We start from the raw sequence: 19,848 nt of genomic DNA, 5'->3' as shown, positions 1-19,848 counted from the left end.
CATCGGCCTCCATCCGTTCTACATATTAGCCCCTCGATGCCCCTCCTCTCCGATCTCTTCTTCTTCCAGCTCGTCTCTTGATTCTTTGCAACTCACACTTCCTTCTCCCTCCTCCTTTCCTCAACTGCCCATTCAACCTGTGGCTCATCATCACTGCGCCCAAGACTTCAACCCGAGCGCCACTCTCAAAAAGTCGATGACGAACAAGTGTGTGGCTTGAATCAGTCGTGGAGTAAGCTATAAATCACAAGGGAAATAACCGGCATTGGAGAGGGAAAAAAAAGTTCCAAGAAAAAAACACCCCCGCACTTTCGCACCCGCATCCCGAATTTACACCGGGTATCTCTTTCGAACCGTCTCAAAGAGAAACGGATTCAGGTCAGTTGATGCTCCCACTCCCCGAGATAGAGAGTTTGGAGGACCATGGAGCTGACATTTTAAAGCGCCCGCTCTGCACTCTCACCTGCTCTGCCATTGGCAATTTGTTCGCCCAATTCGCTGGTCAAATATACCCCTCGGCGCCCATCCCCAACCCACACATACAACCACATAATACCCCACCAACATCACCACCAACACCACCAACACCACCATGTCTCCTCACTGCGACTCGCCGACCAACGGCTCCGACTCTGCCAACGGCTTCTCTGATTACAACGGCAATGGTGTTTCCAACGGCCACAGCAACGGCAACGGTGCCGTTTACCAGAACGGTAACGGTGTGAACGGCCACAGCGCCGGCGGCTCTCGCATCCAGAAATCCCAGTACCTCCGCGCAAGCGACCCCAGCGAAATCCACGACCTCATCTGCGTTGGCTTCGGCCCCGCCAGCTTGTCTGTCGCCGTTTCCATGCACGACGCCCAGGAGGCCGGTCGCCAGCTTACCCCCGGCCAGGCCCAGCCCAAGGTCCTCTTCCTCGAGAAGCAGCCGGCGTTCGCTTGGCACCCGGGCATGCTCCTCTCGGGCGCCCGCATGCAGATCTCCTTCATCAAGGACATGGCCTCGCTGCGCAACCCCCGCTCGCAGTTCACCTTCCTCAACTACCTCCACTGCAACGACCGCCTGGTTGAGTTCACCAACCTGGACACCTTCCTGCCCGCTCGTTCCGAGTACGAGGACTACCTGCGCTGGTGCTCGAAGCACTTTGACGACGTCGTCGAGTACGGCCGTGAGGTCGTCTCCGTCTCCCCCGACCCCCAGACCGCCGGCGGCGTCAAGACCTGGACAGTCAAGTCGCGCAACATCAAGACCGGCCAGGTCAGCTCCTACCAGACGCGCAACGTCCTGATCGCCAACGGAGGCCAGCCCAGACTCCCCAAGGTCCTCCCCGCCAAGAACCCCAAGGTCATCCACTCCTCCCAGTTCGCCTACATGGTGCCCCAGCTCCTCAAGGACAACTCGAGACCGTACAGAGTCGCCGTCATCGGCGCCGGCCAGAGTGCCGCCGAGATCTACCGCGACGTCCAGCGTGCGTACCCCAACGCCAAGACGTGGATGATCATGCGCTCCGAGTTCCTCAAGCCCGCCGACGACTCGCCCTTTGTCAACTCCATCTTCAACCCCTCGTACGTCGACGAGCTCTACCCCAAGTCGCAAAACTACCGCCGCGCCCTCATCAAGGAGGCCAAGGCCACCAACTACGGCGTCGTGAGACTCCAGCTCATCGAGTCCCTCTACGAGACCCTGTACCACCAGAAGCGCCTCCTCGGCGTCGACGAGCGCAAGTGGCCACACCGCATGCTCTTCGGCCGCAACATCGTCCAGGTCACCGAGAGCAAGGAGACGGAGCGCCTCCAAATCCACGTCCGCCGCATCGAGGACTCCGGCGACAGCCTCGACGACGGCTTCGTCAACCAGCTCCCCGGCGACGAGGTGCTCGACGTCGACCTGATCGTCGCCGCCACCGGCTACCAGCGCAACGCCCACATCGACATGCTCCGCGACAGCTGGGACCTGTTGCCCGAGGTTGCCCCGGCGGCCAACGCCGCCGACCGCCAGCTCATTGACGGCTGGGAAATCAGCGGCCCCGACGCGACCTCGGGATCCAAGAAGCTCGAGGTCGGACGTGACTACCGCGTGCGTTACGCCCCTGGCGCTGTGGCGCCCGGGGCTGGTGTTTACCTGCAGGGATGCTGCGAAGCGACCCACGGAGTAAGTTGAACCCCACATTACGTCCCTGCCACTCGTTTATCCACGGGCATTTTTCGCTGACTGCGTGCCATCAACAGCTGAGTGATACCCTTTTGTCTATTCTTGCCGTGAGATCGGCCGAGATTGTCGACTCCATCTTCCCCTCGAGCCCCAAGGCCTAGGGAGCTGCGTCGGAACGACCTGTTTTTTTCTTATTAGAAAAGTGTGCGTGTTGAGTGTGTGTGTGTTTTGAGAAAGAGAATGTGTGTACGCGCGCATGGCGATTAGAGACGAAGAGAAGAACGAGATTTCATGGGTTATTTCATGGGGCATTGGGATGATGCGTCGACGACATCTCTTTGTGGTTTTTTTTCCTTTACTCGGGTTGAAAAAGACATGGCGCGGAGTTTAAATCTCATTTTTTTTATTTATATTTGACTGATTTATATTATTTTTCCGAAGAATAAAGCTTTTGCCGTTTTTGTTCTTCTCACGACAAACTTTTTTGGTGTTCGGAAATCCCCTTGTTTTTTTATTTCTCTCCAGGCCTCCAGGCCTCCCGGTCCCCTCTCGTTCGCATTTTTGTACATGGAGATTTTTTATCTTCTTATATGAGGTAGTTATTACTGAACAGCTGCGAGTCATTGTTGTCCGCCCAAGTCATGAGCTCTTGATACAGCGCACCGCCCTCGTCCACCTGGAGTTGGTGGCCCGATGACCCCGGCGGGAATGCCTGCTCCTGCGGACCCGCGTTCGTGGGCGTGGTGCCGTTGATGGCGATCCCCACGTCGTCCGGCGCGAGACCTGGGGGAGAGGTGGCGCCGCCGTCGATTACACCGCCGGCGGTGGGGGTGGCCTGTCCGTCGAGGCGTAGATTTTGAACGAGGGAGCCGAGGTCCTGCAGGACGGTGGCGCAGTCGTGGGCGTAGTTGCTCCCCGTCTTTGCCTCCTCCTGGAACACGCTGATGGCGAAGTTGACGTCGGCCGCGGAGTCGGACGGCGCGAGGTAAGGGACGAGCAGCTCTTCGAGCATGAGGATGATGGCGGCGTTGAAGACGTAGTGCAGCCCCGCCTGCAGGAGCTTGCGGGAGCCGCCCAGGCTCAGCAGCCAGCGCGCAAAGTACAGGTTCCGATGGGCGGCTTCGGAGCACGCCCTGATGCGGCCTGCGTGGTGCTCAAAGTCCCAGCGGCGGCCCGGCGTGATGTAGCGCTTGGCGAAGGCCTTCTTGACGGCGGCGAAGAAGATGGGACGGACGACTAAGATGAGAAGCTGCAGGCCCCCCGGGAGGAACGGGGGAGATTGGTCAGCGTGGGGGGGAAAGGGATCCTCTCAATGGTTTCCGGTTTGGGAGGGGGGTATCGTGAGGGGGGAAAGGGGGGGAGCGTATGAAGCCGAGCCCGATTCGGAGGGACAGGCAGGCAGGCAAGGGGAGGGACAGGGCAGAAAGAAGCTTACCTGATTGTATCCCATGTGCAGGAGACAACATGCGGGATCGGTACTAGGACGGGCGGTAGACATCTGCAGGGTAGAGGGAAGCGAGGAGTGCCAGCTCTCGAGCAGCTGCAGCGCTCGGTCGACATGCCGCGCCGCTCCTCCGGGACGGTGGTCCCATGGGGCGACTCTATACGTGTTGCAGACAATGTGGCCCGAAATGCGGGCCAGCTGGACGTGGGCTCGAAGGCCGGCTGCAGGGGGTAGGGAGCTGCATGGGGGTTGGCCGTCATGTTAGATGAGCGTGTTGGTTCGGTTTTGCATGCCGTCATCGGAGGTTGTTCCGTCGGTGAGCACAGCCAGGGGGGGTGGGGGACATGATGGGTAGAGTGACTTACGGTGCATCGCAAGGTAAGGGTAACCGGATTGCGTCGTCCATGATGGTGGGCGGGCGGCCCATAAGACAGCTCAACCAGCGGTCGAGGATGTACAAGGTCCAGAAGACACGCTTGCCTCGCTCGTCGACCCATCCACGGTGGGCGCCGTGCATGATGGAAATGTGCATGGCGTTGCTAACGTAAATGTAGGCCGCGTCACGGCGGTTCATCTCTATGAGGTAAAACCCCATGAGGGCGAGGACGGCGACATCGCTGATGGTGTAACGGGTGATGTCTAGGGGGTTGCCCAGCAGCAGGCGGGCGCGGGCGAAGTAGACCTGGCTCGCGTCTCTTGGGACGGGCATGGAGGCTGCCGTCGTGCCGGCCTGGCTTGCGACGGCGAAAGCGGTGTGGTAGAAGGCAAGGTGACGGTACCTGTCGCAGATGGCCTGGCGAGGTGTCTCGGGCGGGAAAGAGACGGGATTTGGGTCGATGGGGACGGAGCCGAGATCGCCCCACCAATAGATGCCGCCGCACGGGAAGCCGCCGTTGCCGTCTTGGATGAAGTAGCGGAGTTCAGACAGCATGGTCGTCATTTCGGGCCGGGGCGGAAGGACGAGGGGCTCTGCATTCGACTCGACCTCTATGGGGCGGGAGTCGTACGTCTGGTAGCGGCCGAGGGAGGAGAGGAAGCCCGAGCCGTTGTTCGGGGCGGATGACGACCACGGTTTGTTGAAGGCCAGCGGCGACACGGTGGACATGAACTCTTTGAGGTAGTCGAGGAATGTGGCGCCGGAGGTCTCGCCAAGGAAACGGGCTCTCCCATCCTGGTCGTGCAGCTGGCGACCCTCGGCGGCTTCGTCCTCGGCGTCGTTAGATGCGGTGTCGTTGGGGTCATCGTTGCGCGGCGGCGGTGGCAGCTGCTGGTGATACTGCAGGTGCTGCTGTGGCGGAGTAAAAGACGAGGTCGACCCGGCACGGGAGCCGGCTGCATCGACGTCCTGCTGCAGAAGTTGTTGTCTCGTCGTGTCGTCCGGCACGGCGACCTGCAGAGCCCGTTCCACCACATCCAGTTTCCTCCGCAAGTCGACCAGCTCATTGCGGGAGATGGAGACCTTCTCGGTGACGGCCGGGTACTGGCAATCCCGCGAGGAGCTGCGACACTGGCGGCATGGTCTCTCGCCGGAGCACTTGATGCGGCGGACGTTGCAGCTATTGCATCTACAGAGAAGGTTCGTAAATGAATCCCATATTACAAGAGAGGTGTAGAGTGAGTGATGAGCGGCATGAGAGAGGTGGTGAGACAGCGTGAAGTTGAAGGCGAGACCAATAAGATGCGAGGAAGACGGCAGGGAAAGGGCATGCAAGCACAGTGACCGAATGGGATAGGGGATAGGACAGGATAGGGCCAGAAATAAAACTAAAAATAAAAAGCAACAAGGACGAACTCACGCTGTGGCGACGCGCTTTCTCTGGTCCGGGGCTACCTTGTGCCGCCTCGGGTTGACTGGCAGACGTGGTCCACGGTTGGGATTTTCCGTCTGTTCTGGCTGCTGCTGCTGCATCCTGGTGCTGCGGAAGAGTGAGACCGCATGTCACCGCTTCGCCGGGCCTCGTGCACGGAGTGAGGACGGGACTCAGATTTGGCGTTTTTGGGCGCAGGCGTGGACGTGGGCGTGGTCGTAGGCGCTCGTCGGCGGCGGGTGTGGTGTTGGTCCAACGTAGGTACCCCCCCTGGTAGCTGGCTGGCAGCCGCGGACCGGACAGTTTTGATAGCGATTGAGATGGATGTTGAACCACGACACCAGAGTGTCCGGGTTTCGTCTGGTCTCGTTGGCAGCGTCAATTGAGGCGTCGTCGACTTCGTCCTGTCCCCTTGGTGCACCGGTGGCCGAAGACTGTGTGGGACGTCAGATTTGCTCGTTTGCAAAGGTTTCCGGGGGACGACATGGACATGGACCTGGCGTGGAGAATGGAGATTTTTGAAGAGCGTCTTGTCGCGTAAAAGGGAAGGGATGGGAGAGGGGTGGACTGGACTTTGGGGGCCGGAATTTACTCCGTGTTAGTGGGTTGCAGCGACGTCGCGCGGGCTCCTTAACACGATGCCTCCCTGTCACTGGGGACTCGACTGTGGTAAGCAGTAATACAGAAACGATACTTCGCCCGCCGTTGTCAAATCCAAATGCTGCGGAAGCGGTACCAGCTGCAAGCTGCAAGCCTCCTTGATTGAATCACAAATCATACACGAGCAGAATGCAGCCACGCGCATGGGACCGTGGACACTCACTCACACACTCACACTCACATTGGCACTCACACTGGCTCGCGCGCACGCACGCACACATACAAACACACACACACGCCACACATACACACTCACAATCTCACCCCGGCCATGTTTCGACCCCCAAGGCAGATTTGGGCAACGTTGATCATTGATTCAAACCCTGGACTTGGCCGGCCGGTGTGCCTAATGGGACGTGCCCTATCCTTCCTCGTCAAATAGCCATGCAATAATACAAAGGCACATAAGCCACACACATACAATATGCATGGTAAGGGACTTTTCCTCGCCAAAACAATCGAACCATACATGTCGCCCCGGGAGCGGTGCCCCCAAGCCCATGACCATCCCGTCCTCCAGGGAAATGGAACGGAAGCTCCAGAATTGGCCTAGAAGGACGCCACTAACGTCCCGTCTTACGTTGCCCTTTGTTTCTTTACCTTGTTAATCCTCGGCCCACGCGGGATGCGGGAGGAGCTTGGGCCAACGTATGGTATGGTACTATGTAAGTAGCTCAGAGAAGGCTCCGGTACCCCCATTCGTCCACCAGTGCGCCTCCCCCCCAATAGGCCCATCTCACATCTCACACACCTTACTTCACCTCAAGGCTCACGGGGGCCCTATATGCATATGGACACGGCCAGCGGCTACGCTACCCTGATGAGAATGCTCGCTTACCATTAGACGGGATTTCCTGTCAAACTGGCCTTAACTCCCAGTTTCAGACTTTGGCCGATTGATGCCGGGCCGGTGGAGCAGGATTCTAGTGGCACTCCTTGAATTACTACGAACCATGATAGTCGCTAGAGCTGCTCAATCCCGCTCAGGCTTCTCCCTGGTTTGGCGTGAACGGCAGGTGTGAGATGCGACATATCAGCTCACACAGCCCGCTATCGCGGCAGAATGGCAGAATGCCTACGTCCTGATTCTAAATTGCTTCTTCCCGCCACTCAGCTACCCGACCGCACTACGACAATTCGTCTCATCAAACTTCTTTGGATTCTTGTTGTCTACATGGGTTAACAATCCATCGCCGACATCCCAAGTAAGAGAGCACCAACCAACGCCCTCTATATATCCTCCTTTGCCAGTAGAAATGCCGGGACGAGAAGAGCAAGGAACGAGAACTCGTATCCGGCCTCCCTTCCCTCCCCCTTTTCCCCCCAGTCGACGGCGTACTATCTTACCCATAAATCGACGGCGACGGCTTTTCAATCGCCGGGAAAGTCGCATGAAATGCCCCCATAAACTTAAATAGCAGGTCCTCCCTGCCACTCGGCGCGACCGCGAAGAAGCCAAACGGCTGGCCGTTGGTCTGCAGGTTGCCCACTGGCACCGTCGCGATCGGCCACCCAGCAGCCCCTGCGAACGCCACCGCGAGCGAATCCGAAGCGGACACGACGATGTCTACCTCGGATTCGCGCATTGCCTTCTCGAGTCCGTCCCTGCCTGCGAGCCTGCGAAGCTCCGATACCGCCGTCCGGTGCTCCTCTTCTGACATGGTCTGGGTGAGCGCCGCCTCGAGCTCGCTCTGCGTCGCGTATGCTGCACACATCGTCAGTCACAGTCAGCATTGCACATGACCCCCTGGCCGGTCTTATCAGGCACCCACGTTCGGGCAAGGCCTCCGAGGCGTGCTCCACGTTCCAGGCAACTACGTCCTCGAGGGTCCTGATGCCGGTACTTCCATCAAAAAACTTGGCGAATTCTGCCAGCTGCACTGGGAACTCGTGGTCTGTGACAGTTAGCACCCAATGCCCCAGGACACAGTGGCGGACGAGGTCTCACAGGCAACGGTGTGGAGGGTCTGCTTTTCGTGAACCACCACATCATATGCGGGCAACTTCATCGGATGCACTACGTTTGCCCCAGCCGAGCGCATCTTCTCTACGGCTGCCTGCCAGGTTGCTCGCTGTAGTCATCGTCGCCAGTCAGACATAATCACGGCATCGGGCATCACGGCGTGACTCACAACGTGGGAGTCCCCCCATTTATCCTCTGCCGTCTCGTGAATCCCCCAAAGAACATCTGTGATGCCGACAGAGAGGCCGTCCCACTTGCCGCTTGCACTGAAGCAGGAGACGTCGCAGGATTTCGCCGCAGTTCCGTCATCAGCCAATGTACTAGCCAGCAATGCCAAATCATAGGGGTCTCGGGCCATGGCGCCGATACTGTCGAAGCTGGAGCTCAATTTGAAGACACCTTCTGCCGAGACCGCGCCCCTCGTGAGCGTCACGGCGTACAATCCGGAAAGACTCGCGGGGTAGACCACGGACCCGGTTGTTTCAGTACCGATGGCTAGAGGAGAAAAGCCGGAGGCGACGCAAACCGCCGAACCCGACGAGGAGCCTCCTGCGACCTGGTTGGCGCATCAGCTATTGAATTCTTCGTCTAGGGGGTTCTGCAAATACGGGCTGCTCGGCTTCGGTTAGGTCGTCCCGCCGGTATGGTGAGTTTGTCTGGCCGCCGTAGGCACTCCAACCCACTGGAGTGTCCCTGGACCTGAGGTTTGTCAGCAACTTTGCCGGTTGCCGGCCGTGCCAGATGTGATAGTACTACTTCAAGCCGCAAAACTCCTAGGCACTATTAGCAAAAACTTTTTGGTTCGACTTGAGGTGTATCATGCCGTCATATTGCTCTTTCCCATGATGATTAGGCCGGCGTCGAGCAGCTTCTCTATGACCGGGGCGTTCTTTTTTGCCGTCATGGAGGCGAAGACGAATGACCCGGCGGTGGTGGGCATTCCAAGGCCATCTTCTGTGACAATAGCATCCTTCCTCTGTGTCAGCTCTAGACCTAATCATGATCTCGAGCAGCAAGCCTTGCCTTGACTACCACCGGAATGCCGTGCAACCTGCCGCGAACGTGCCCAGCCTGCCTCTCCTGGTCGAGTTTAGTTGCCCGGGCTAGAACGATGTCTTCCGGACAAACAGTTATCATCGCATTCAACGAATCATTGTGTTTGTTGATCTGTTCGAAGCACAGCTGCGTAAGTTGGACACTAGTCAGTGAGCCGGCTTCGAGCTGTTCTTGGAGTTGCAGAGCCGTGGATGTGAGAGGGTTGCTTGGCGAAGCCATAATGAACAGCGAGTGAGACTCGGGTGCGTATGTTTCGGATCTAAGCCCGAGCTCTTCACAGGCACGATCTTGCTTTATAACAAGTGACTCTGCTAAAGGAACTTTTGTCTCATGCCCCTCATCGTGAGATAGCGTAAGTCTTCAGCAAGTGAGGGGCGCTTCGCCGTTCGTTTTTCGTTCCTCGTCCCTCGTACCCACCCGGCGTACGAAAACGATACCTAGTGCGAACCCAAAGACAATGCAATTGAAACCCTGCGTCGATTTGCAAAGCTCAGCACAGCCAATCCTTCTTGCTGACAAGCAAGTTCGAACGTAATTGACTGCGCATGAGCTCCTTATCAGCGGGGCCCACCCGGCAGCTGTGAACAGCTGTGTTGCACTGATATTGGTCTCCTCTTACGATGACCTCATACTCGCGTCCGCCCTGGTGTGGGACACCACGCACCCCAAGTACGCACAACCCCGGGCAGGCCATTGATGAGGGAAGTCTCTTGACAAAGGAACTCTATCCAATGTTATGGATTCGAATAAAACGACCATGACACGCCGCGCAGTCGTTTCGTCGTTCATATTCAAGTTCCCGCCCAACCGGGGGCCTCAGGTTGCCTTGTTCCGGCGAAGCGACAACTTGCGCACCTATCCGTAAGCTCGATCCTGTCCTCTCATTTGCAAAGAGAATCAACTGCATCGAGTGGGGGCCAATTGGTAGCTAAGCAATATGCGACAGGAATCGCCTTGCGCCCGTGTCAGGCAGCATAGAAAAAGATGACCCGACCCCCCTGGATGCTGCCTGGCGGGAGATCCGAGAGGAGACAACGCTGACGCCGGCGACGCTGACGTTGCTCCGCCAGGGCAAGGATTACCTCTTCGCCGACGAGAAGATCGGCCGCGAATGGACGATCCACCCGTTCGCTTTCCGCCTAAAGTCTCACGAGGACGAGTCGCGCATTCAGATTGACTGGGAGCACCAGGGGTTCCAGTGGTTCGATCCCCACGAGGTCCGCGATGTCGACGAGTTTGGCGGGGTGCCGCGGCTGGCGGAGAGCCTAAGGCGCATTTGGTTTGAAATAGAACTCGGCGAGAGCAGAGGCAAGATCCTCAGCGACGGGCTGCTTGCGCTCCAGAAGGATCACGAGAGCGGGGCGAGGCAGCTGGCGGGCAAGGCGCTCGACGTCCTCCTGTCTGTGATTTCGCATAGATCCAATGTGGATACGGATGAGTCTTTGGAGAAGTGGTGGCGGAACGCCCGCCTTGCGGCGTGGCACTTGTGGAAGAATGGTCGGGAGAGCATGGGGGCCGCAATTTTGAACACCATCATTCGGTCTCTTGCCATCATCGAGAATGAAATGCAGCAGGTCAGCGATGACAAGGTGTCGCCCGAGTTCTTGGACAAGGTTACACAGAAACTGCGCGAATTCGCAGCGTCGAGAGATTCCGCGGTCGATGGCATCTGGAAGTCATTCGAGGCTTTTTTGAAGGACCAGCACGGTTCCGGTCGACCCGTCCGGATCCTCACCCTGTCCTCAAGCTCAACCATTTTAGAATGTCTGCAGAGAGCCACCGTAGGTTTCGGTTCCGAGTTCGATATAAGAGTACTTGAGTCGCGGCCCCTATTCGAGGGTGTTTCGATGGCATCCAAGCTGGTCAGTCATCTGCGTGAATCAGGTGAAAGGGGTAACAAGGTGGAGGTCTCCATATACACTGACGCCGCCGTCGCGGTCGCGAGCAAGGACGTCGACGTGGTTCTTATTGGTGCCGACATGATTAGCGAGGACGGGTCGACAAGCAACAAGACGGGCTCGCTGCCGGCAGCACTCTCAGCTAAGCACTGCTCTCCAAATGCCAAGGTATTTGTGCTGGCAGAGAACGAAAAGATCATGCCGTATGAAGCATACGGCTTCGAGGAAAATGATGTAGAGGAGATAAGGGCGACCTGGAAGCAGGATCACGCCAAGAAAGCTGCATATGCCGTCCTCGAGGGACCCCAGGAGGGAACTCCCGACGAGAAGGATGTGAAGGTCAACGTCAAAAACGTCTACTTTGAATGGGTTCCGGCAAATCTCATTGACGGATACATGTTTGAAGACGGGCAGAAAAACGCAAAAGATGTTTCAGATCGTGCAGGGCGGATTCGCCGCGAGGCGGACGCCTTCTTTGCTGGTGTCTAATTGCAACGCTTTTGTTACACTTCCATCATAGACCATAGATGAACGTCCACTTCTTATCGGCGTAACGCGTATTGTCGAGTCTCTCCCTTTCGATATCCTCCTGTGTCTTTTGTCTCATTATCTCCAACTTCTTCCGGTTTACAGCAGCGAGGGTGAATCTGTAAGACAGATATCCCATGAGGGAAACTGCCACAAACCCTAGGGTAACGTAGAAGGGGATCTTGTAGTCCGGCTTGTAACGTGCGCGGTACAGCTGCGAGCCGATCACTCCAGCAAGGTTGCCGAAGCCATTCAGGCCGAGGACAAGGGACCGCTTGCCAGGTTCTGTTGTCAATCAGTGAGGTTAGCAACGTTCTCCATGTAGGCTCCTTTCGCAATGCTCGGGAATCTGCCCTGCTGCTTACCTGGTGTGTTCCCGCTCAACCATGCAACCGTCAGTGGCGCAGCAACGTAACTCCCAAGGAGAAGAACGCACAGCGCTGCGTACTTTCCGCCGTGCGACTCGACGGTTACGGTGGCAATCAGGCCAACAAGAGCCACGACTATGCCTCCGATAATATGATAACCGCGTTCCTTGCTGCCCAGGGGTTAGACTCGAGACACTCTCTTAGGGAAGTTGAGGGAAACCAACTGGTAATCGGAGCTCAAAGTAAAGAGGTATAACCCAAGAGCACCGCACACATAGGGGGGGACAGACATCTACAATGACCAAAAGGTTAGTAACCGGGCACGAAATTTCTTTGGAATTTGTCTTTTCCTTACCAGATTTGCTTGAATCGACGAATACCCCAATCCCTGCACAACCAGTGGAAGGAATACGGAGAATGCTTGGCCGGGGACGCTGGCGCAGATGTTGAACACCAGGACATACCAGAACTTCCAATCCTTGGCCGTCTCGACAAAGTCCCGCCTTGTCAGGCGATCTTCCTCCACGCCATGTTTGTTGTAGGAATGTTCAACGAAGAGTGCGCTGTCTGCCTTCATTCTGTCGGCGGCGAACTGGCGCTCTTCTGGGGTCAAGAACCAAGCCGAGCCGGGACCAGAGGGGAGGAGGAACCATGCGAGGAGGCCGAAGAAGACAGTCAAAGTTCCTTCGATTATAAATAGGTATTGCCAGTTCTTTAGGGGGCCATCGTTCAGATGGAAGACGCCGTAAGCTGTTGTTGTGTTAGCAATTGCTCGGAAGCCCACCATCGCGGACTTTTGGTCAACGTACCAATTGCTCCTGAGAAGGCACCTGCGACCGCATATTGTCCGTAGAAGAGTCCGACTCTAACGGCCAGATCATATCGGCAATAGAAGAACGAAAGGTAGGCGACGGCGGTGGGGTAGAAGCCGGCTTCGAAAGCGCCGATCAGGAGGCGGGTTGTGATGAGGGAACCTGACAACAATCAATTTGTTAGATAGTTCAGCAATACAAAGTATCAGAAGCAACGTACCTCGACCCTTGATAAAAGCCTGACCCAATGTCACAAGACCCCAGCCTAGCTTTTTGTGTGTTAGAACGTAAATCAGAATTTTCGTGGGGTTGTGTTTCGGCTGGAAGCCCCTTACCATCATGATTGGGATCCAGTGCTTAGCTCCAAGCCACCGCCCAACAGCGGCAGATGGTGGCTGAAGCACGACAAAAGTGATGAAGAAAAGGGACACGGCCAGATTCAAATCATCTGGTACGGCGCCAATGTCCGTGGTAAAGCCTGCAACCTGCATGTTAAGTGCTGCCCGCGATAGCTGGATCCTTTGTGCATCGTACCTTGGGTTTGGGCATTTCCCACATTGCCTCTGTCCAGACCGTTAAATAGGTAAAGAAGAGAAAGCAGAGGAAGTAGGGCAATGTCCATCTTCCTGTTGACTCGTCGATTCATAGTGGCCTCGTCGATTATCTGGAAGCCATCCCCTTCTTTGACTCGGATGGGTTTAACCATAGAAATTGAGGACCTAGAGGCGGTCGCCTCAGTGTCGGCGCTGTGTGACTTGCGACTCATTTTTTCTTTTTCTTGCTGTCGAATTTCTCCTTCTGCTGGAAGTTGCGTCCTGTTAGTATCAGTCTGGCAACTGATTATCAATGATTCCCCAACATATCACTCCAAATGGCTTTTTTATAGTGAACTGTTCCATTGGCAACTTGGCGGAGAAAAGCCTAAGAGTGAGCCTTGGTCCTATTTGGTGGATTTTGAGCCTCATCTGCCTGCCATGACCGTCATGCTATTTTTTGATGTCATTTTCCTAGGCATAAGGCAGCAGCTGCAGTCATTTACCTTTTCCTCAGCCCTAAGAGGCTGACGGGCCGGGGTCATCAAGGGAATGCCGGACCGTGAGTGGTGAATGGTGAGATTGAAGTGGGAAAGAGTAAGAGTAAGCATGCAGAGTAACCAGTGGTGACGCTATTGTATTTTTTCCATTATGGGCTGGGTGGGAAGAGTGTGAGCATTTCGGTCAGTAGTTTCGTCCGGCAATTTTGCCTGCCCGCAAGACCCTGTCTCCCCAGTCATCACGTCAGTCGACGCCCGCTTTCAACGGTTCTGACCCTCTCACTAACCACACAGTAAGTACTTCGCGTTTCACGCACCTCAGCGGCACTTGGCGTGGCACTAAGACGCTTGCCCCGAAGAGGGGCATTAGCTCTGGTCATTTACACTTTAGTCCCTGAGCAAACCTGGCCAGGCCGTTCCAAGACTAGTGAAACGGGGAGCGAGGGGAGCCTGGGACAAGGTAATGGTGGAGAGAGGAGTTGACTTGACATTTGGCATTCATGGATCAGGGGGGTAGTGGAGAGGAGGGTCTTGGTCCAATGATTGAAAGTTTGCTCAGAAAAAGGGAGGGGTTGCGGGCTTGATTTACATTGGTTGATTGTGCCAACGATGCCTTCATTTCCAGCGGCAGGGTGTCTCCGAACTCAAGGGCAGATGGAGGCTTGAGTATATTCCAGATTGGTGATTCATTGCATGGGTGCGAGGAGTCAGATGGCCTTCTCAGTATGTTTGCTGGGTGTCATGTCGCCCTGCCTGGTCATGCCTGTCAGGCCTGGTCCAATCCAGATCGCAAACGCGCAAGTACCGTGCAGCGTAAGATCGATGGCGGCGCCGGGGGCCTGGGACGTGGAGCTGGTGTGGCATGTGGTACGAGACTATTTTTCAGCCCTGTTTTTGACCCAGATCCTAATTAGGATGTCGATTGATGATCCTTCGGCGCAGGTCTCACTTATCTTCCGCCGCTCGGTAGCGATCCTTCTCCGATAGTTGCCGAGAACATGTCAGCACTCGACTAAGACTTTCTCTAATAAGTACACTTCATGATGGATTAGGATGGAGAATAAATGACACCTTGCGAGAATGGAGAGATCTGGGAATTACTACGTAATAATCTTTTGAGTCACTGCTCCCCTCCGGGTTATCTATCCAATACAAATATAGGGTGCGGAGTCGAACAAAGACACCCAAGTCACTCAGCTCAGATCGCAACGTAGCCGCAATGGGCGCCCCTAATCAAATTTTGAAGTGCCCGCCTCCCCCAAATCCCCTGCGTTCATTTACCAAGCCAAGCTGGAAAGAGTCAAAGACCCAAATCCCTCCCTTGTGTTGGAATTAGGAGAACCGGCGGTCTAGGTTTAATGCTGTGAGAACGCAGGACCCTCTGTTCGCAGCCTTCACTCCTTATCTTTGGTGACATTCTTAGAGCGTCATCGCCGGCTTTTCGCCCGAAGTGGTATGATCCATCATTAAACCCTTCCATCCCGTTGGGCGAACGGCACACGTGCCATGAGGGGCCTAGCCGGGTCAACGATCCACGCCATCGATGGACCCTATCTTTTAATGTGATTGTCGGACCGTGGGACCAGTACTGTTGCCCTTTATTGGTTGCAACAATGATTAGAGGCCCCGTCTTCGGAAGATCAGTTCTTCTTGGCCAAGCTTGTGTAACCTCAAACCGTGGGGCCCACGCAACTACTAGTATCGGGCTTGCTCGGCATTCCTGGACCTTGAGCACTCTCCATTCCAAGCTAACAAGAGAAGGACTGGTTTACCTGCGGGCCTCTGCCCGCGCAGTGACGGCTCAAGGCGAGCCCTTCCTTCAGCAGAGGACGACAGTCTCCCATCGCGGATTACAGTCCTTCCACCTAAAAGTCCAAATTTGCCCTACTTCAACCCGCCGCGCGACGAATGGTTTGCAAGGCAGCCTCTCAACCATCATAACGTACAAACGCCATGTCTTCTCCCATTCACTTTGGAAAGCAAACCATTTCCTTATGTTATAGTCCTCCAGTGCTCCACAGATCACGACGAAATCAAAAAGCCTCTTGTTCCCGTCACTGCCCTCTCGCTGTTCTATCCAGTCACGGCTCACCTGATTCAACCTTCCCACCACCTCCCCGTTTTCGGCACAGATCGCCGCGGAAACAAAATCACCCTTTTCTCTCTGATTGCTCCTCAGCTCAACGCTTTGTATTTTCAGGGAAGCCACTGTCGTGTTGAAAACGAGAGAGCCCGTGAACAAGGCGGCGATACTCTGTGCCTCGCTGTTGATATTTGAATGACATATTGTCGTCCATGGGTTATGAGGGCATTGCTTCCAGATCAGGTCTGATCTCCAGTCACCAGGTCTCCTCTTTTTCTGTACCGCTGTCGGTGGTAACCCCGCCTGTGCTGCGATCCCTGCAATACTTATATTGTGATCCTCCCATCGCTGCTCTACTTCTAGCTTCCGAAAGCCATCGGTGGGATCTTGAAAGTAGAACTCGACAATACTGGCTATCTCTAAGAGTTCAATTTGGTCCAGTGACATTTTATGGGTATGGAGCCAGTGGTAGTCGGCAGGATTCAAGGAAGACGCCCAACTCCAGCTTGGAATGTATGCTACGTCGCCTCTCCTCACTGTCGTGCCATGACAGCTCCACATCAAAGTCTGAGCGAGGTATTTTTCAGGTAAACCATAAAGCAGCCGTGTGCCCAGGGCTTTGCTCAGAATATTTCCCACCCCTGCGAAGGCGTTGAGGATGTCTGATCCGAACGACAGCTGCCGTGAGCTGTAATCCTCTGCCCAGTTGCAGTAGTCTCTAAGGTAGATTGCTTCGCCAATGTGAAAGTTGACATATGTCGAGTATTCAGATCGCTCAACGTTGCCTGAAAGCAATATGGCCTGTCTCTCCGATGAGCCGGGTTGGATACAGGAGGTGTTTGAGGCATTTGTTGACTCGGGAGCTTGCGTCATATTAGCAGACGGCGCAGGGTCGGTACTCCTTTCCTGCCCTATATTCCATGTCAATTCCTCTTCTGCAGTCGTGACAGCGCATTCAAAAAGAACTTGATGCTCTGTGATAAACAGCCGTCTCTTGGAAAGAACCCGTTCTTGGAACGTCCAGCCTCTCTTGTTCCACAAGGAAGAGTTAACTATCCCTTTCATACCATTAGGTTTCATCCCGCGTCCTTCAACCTCAGGGATTCGAGGTGGTCTCAAGATCGATGAGAATATTGATCTTGGTCGTCCATTGTAGCCCGGAATGCCTGTTCCATATCGATCGTTCGATGCCGCAACAATAGTGAATGAAGCCGAGCGGTATATTCTGTCCATGGCCGCAATCTGGGCTGGCTTCGTGACTGTGTCGTCCTGAATAATGCAAAGTCGATCTACCCAGATGTATGACTCTCCTAGGTCTCTGCATAAAAGTATCGTGTCCAATATGATGTTTGGAATTGACATTTTTGTCAAGCTCCCTGGTGTCTCGAGGTTTTTCAGATTCTTCATTTCAAGCTGGATGTTGGTTTCCGCTCCGCCACCAGCCCACATGTAGCTCAAAGCCACAAACGAAACCGGCTGGTCCGGTTCAACAATGTTCATGGAGCGGGTGCTAATGACTTTGAATCCCCGGGGCATATCACCTGTATTATTAGATTGACTTTGTCAGTATCAAAATTCCGCATCAACATGGGGGTTTGCCTACTTTTCAAATTATATTTGCCAACACACTGGTCCCCGTGATGTTCCTGACAGGTTTTGACCCAATGTTTTATTGTTTCCATATTGAAAAACTGCATTTCTCCATCCGATATGCTAGATAGCCTCTCGGAAATTTCATCTTCTCTTGAGTAAGTTACCATAAATTGAGGCGTCATGGTAAAGAGCGGCGGTTTGGGACGACTGCCGAGCTGATGGGGCTGAGGTTCCTGGGTCTCGTTGACCAGATCTTTGATGCTCAGTTGCACCCAAACACGACTGGATCTGCCACATGACAGTTCAGACGTTTGAAGCCTTTGATGAAGAAGTTCGGGACCAGGGATCTTTGTATCAAAGTAGAACGGCCCAAGAATATCGACGCCAAGTCCGGACTTTTCCCAGTTACGTCGGTTTTCGCCTTCCCAGACCTGAATTGCGTTTATGATATAGTGGCAGACAAGGCAGTTGACGGAATTATCTGTGAGATGATCAAATGACACGCTGTATTGCAATGGGCTCCCGTATTCTTCAATGCCATTCCATTTGTCCCAGCCTTGGCACTGACGGCAGAGACGAGGGTTTTGCTGACCTGGGTTAGCCGCCATGGAGACCAATTGATTTTTCGAATGTTCCAAAACAAAAGTTTACTAAACCCAGTACGCTCGGGTGCAATGAAAACATTAAATGTTCTTCTTTTACGAAGCTTTGACAAAGTGAATCTCGTGGCTGAAGGCTCTTTCGCTGCGGCAAACCTACATCAAATGAGGGGTAGTTGTAAGCAGGACAACATGGCCTTGTGTGCATGATGACGTGGCAAGACCTTATATGCCTGAAATACCGACGACACTATCATCAACTTACTGGATTATGAAAAGCACCTCACGCTAAATGATAATCATGGGTTAAAACTTTTGATACTGCCTCTGTACTATAAGTGCTGCTAGTGGTTGGTCAATTCTACAAAAAATGAAAGTTCAGCATACTTTCATGATTTATAATTGCTCGTTTCCTCTTATCTGCAATAACTTTTTGAATTATTACTTGAAGCCCAGCCAGAAAATATTACATTGAACATACGGAGTGGATGAAATGCCCACACGATTGTTTAAAAAGCAAAATTGAATATAGTCTTGTCTGTGTGGTTTGTGTAGTTTGTGCCGCCACGATATTCCAGCTAGACTCAGTCAGCTGGATAGCTCAATATACATTCACTCACTGGTGCGGTTCTAATCTTCTCAGAAACTAGTATGGGATGAAGGCACATCTGAATTGCACTGATAGATACTCATTCTTTCCAGAATTTGAGGAAGAGTATATTGTACAATTCCAATTTGAAGCCAAACCAAGCTTAAAACCGTGAGGCTTTTACTCCATTCGCATACATATAATCCCGACAGTGCAGTGTTGGCCATCTTCTAATTCCTCCCGAGTGGTAAGCACAAAACCTGATTACATCTCCTATGAGATAAACTTGTAACCCAATAACCTAATCAAATTCAAATCATCAATCGTTCAAGTCATATGCGTTAGACCTTGGGATCAGACAATGAAGATCCGCGGCTTCCACTGTTGCGGCCGCGGGATCTTCTCCTAAGCTTGTGGCCCTCAACCACAACCGCAGGTTGACGACTGCGGCGACTCTCGCTGATGACGGCAACAAATATCCACGCCACGCCTAGAATGGCAGCCAAAACAGCGTATGCAATTTTAAACCCTTTCGGAGAGTTGGAAATGTACAGGCCGAGCCCACCGTTGATGATGCCCAGGGGCATCAGGACGCGACCAATGAACAAATGCAGATATGACCAGATCTGTCGGCGGCCGTACCTCTTAAACTGCACGTGGTGGATGTAGCCGAAGATGGGTTGGAAGAAGAAGATGGCCAGGATGACGAGGCCGATAATGGGGTGGAAATTGATCGTGCTGATTTCAAACTGAAGAACGTTAGTTAAGTGAACTAAGAAGTGCATAAGATGGGAATGCTCACCAGACTTGTGCCACCAAACGTGACATCTTGAGTCAGCTTAATACCTAAGGCGGCGGAGGCAATGTAGACAATGAACCCGCCCATCTGGATAAGGGCATGTACAACCCATCCGAAACGTCCAGGGATAATTCTCATAGCAATCGAACCGATGGGGAAGACGATGACAAACGCGACCGTTCCCAGAATGCCGTGGATTCTTCGGGTGGTCATTGCTTCTTGGATATTGAAGCCCAAAAAGTCGTTAAAGTTGCCCCCGTTGAACCCATTGCCGTTTCCACTCCCGAACCCGTTTCCTGGATTGAAGTTTCCTGGGAACTGTTGAGCCATTACTATAGAGGCTGATAATCTTATTAGTTCAAGTCATAGCTAAACAGTAGAAGCGGGAAGCCGCACCTAAGGCCAGGAGGCCGAATAATGTAAATGTAGCACCCATGTTGTGTTGCAATCCTCGTGATTACAG

At 54.2% G+C, this 19,848-nt stretch overlaps 6 protein-coding genes across 6 annotated transcripts; 2 read left to right on the top strand and 4 right to left on the bottom strand.

The window, feature by feature from the left end:
- Nucleotides 1–592: 592 nt before the first annotated feature.
- Nucleotides 593–2,313, top strand: EsH8_V_000031 (L-lysine 6-monooxygenase (NADPH-requiring)-domain-containing protein; the record flags this gene model as incomplete). Its single annotated transcript, XM_083272547.1, has 2 exons — nucleotides 593–2,152; nucleotides 2,230–2,313. The coding sequence occupies 2 exons, from the start codon at nucleotides 593–595 to the stop codon at nucleotides 2,311–2,313; spliced, it is 1,644 nt and encodes a 547-aa protein (XP_083125262.1).
- Nucleotides 2,314–2,738: 425 nt separating this feature from the next.
- EsH8_V_000030 (Zn(II)2Cys6 transcription factor) lies at nucleotides 2,739–5,505 on the bottom strand (the record flags this gene model as incomplete). The annotated part of the gene is made up of 4 exons (XM_083272546.1): nucleotides 2,739–3,401; nucleotides 3,588–3,834; nucleotides 3,962–5,161; nucleotides 5,393–5,505. The coding sequence occupies 4 exons, from the start codon at nucleotides 5,503–5,505 to the stop codon at nucleotides 2,739–2,741; spliced, it is 2,223 nt and encodes a 740-aa protein (XP_083125261.1).
- A 1,902-nt stretch (nucleotides 5,506–7,407) lies between these two features.
- EsH8_V_000029 (uncharacterized protein) lies at nucleotides 7,408–9,302 on the bottom strand (the record flags this gene model as incomplete). Its single annotated transcript, XM_083272545.1, has 5 exons — nucleotides 7,408–7,769; nucleotides 7,837–7,959; nucleotides 8,013–8,136; nucleotides 8,197–8,583; nucleotides 9,090–9,302. 5 exons carry the CDS (start codon nucleotides 9,300–9,302, stop codon nucleotides 7,408–7,410), a joined length of 1,209 nt encoding a protein of 402 aa, XP_083125260.1.
- A 538-nt stretch (nucleotides 9,303–9,840) lies between these two features.
- EsH8_V_000028 (eIF2B alpha/beta/delta subunit family protein) lies at nucleotides 9,841–11,470 on the top strand (the record flags this gene model as incomplete). Its single annotated transcript, XM_083272544.1, has 2 exons — nucleotides 9,841–9,944; nucleotides 10,030–11,470. 2 exons carry the CDS (start codon nucleotides 9,841–9,843, stop codon nucleotides 11,468–11,470), a joined length of 1,545 nt encoding a protein of 514 aa, XP_083125259.1.
- A 25-nt stretch (nucleotides 11,471–11,495) lies between these two features.
- On the bottom strand, nucleotides 11,496–13,395 carry EsH8_V_000027 (major facilitator superfamily domain-containing protein; the record flags this gene model as incomplete). Its single annotated transcript, XM_083272543.1, has 7 exons — nucleotides 11,496–11,794; nucleotides 11,875–12,047; nucleotides 12,342–12,627; nucleotides 12,687–12,851; nucleotides 12,910–12,958; nucleotides 13,025–13,167; nucleotides 13,224–13,395. The coding sequence occupies 7 exons, from the start codon at nucleotides 13,393–13,395 to the stop codon at nucleotides 11,496–11,498; spliced, it is 1,287 nt and encodes a 428-aa protein (XP_083125258.1).
- A 5,532-nt stretch (nucleotides 13,396–18,927) lies between these two features.
- Nucleotides 18,928–19,821, bottom strand: EsH8_V_000026 (cytochrome b561 domain-containing protein; the record flags this gene model as incomplete). The annotated part of the gene is made up of 3 exons (XM_083272542.1): nucleotides 18,928–19,335; nucleotides 19,389–19,726; nucleotides 19,782–19,821. The coding sequence occupies 3 exons, from the start codon at nucleotides 19,819–19,821 to the stop codon at nucleotides 18,928–18,930; spliced, it is 786 nt and encodes a 261-aa protein (XP_083125257.1).
- Between the last annotated feature and the right edge of the window lie 27 nt (nucleotides 19,822–19,848).

Source organism: Colletotrichum jinshuiense, chromosome 5 (assembly GCF_051148585.1).
Source record: "Colletotrichum jinshuiense chromosome 5, complete sequence".
NCBI classification, from domain to species: domain Eukaryota; kingdom Fungi; phylum Ascomycota; class Sordariomycetes; order Glomerellales; family Glomerellaceae; genus Colletotrichum; species Colletotrichum jinshuiense.
Note: the sequence above shows the minus strand (reverse complement) of the source record. Positions and strands in the feature narration are given on the sequence as shown.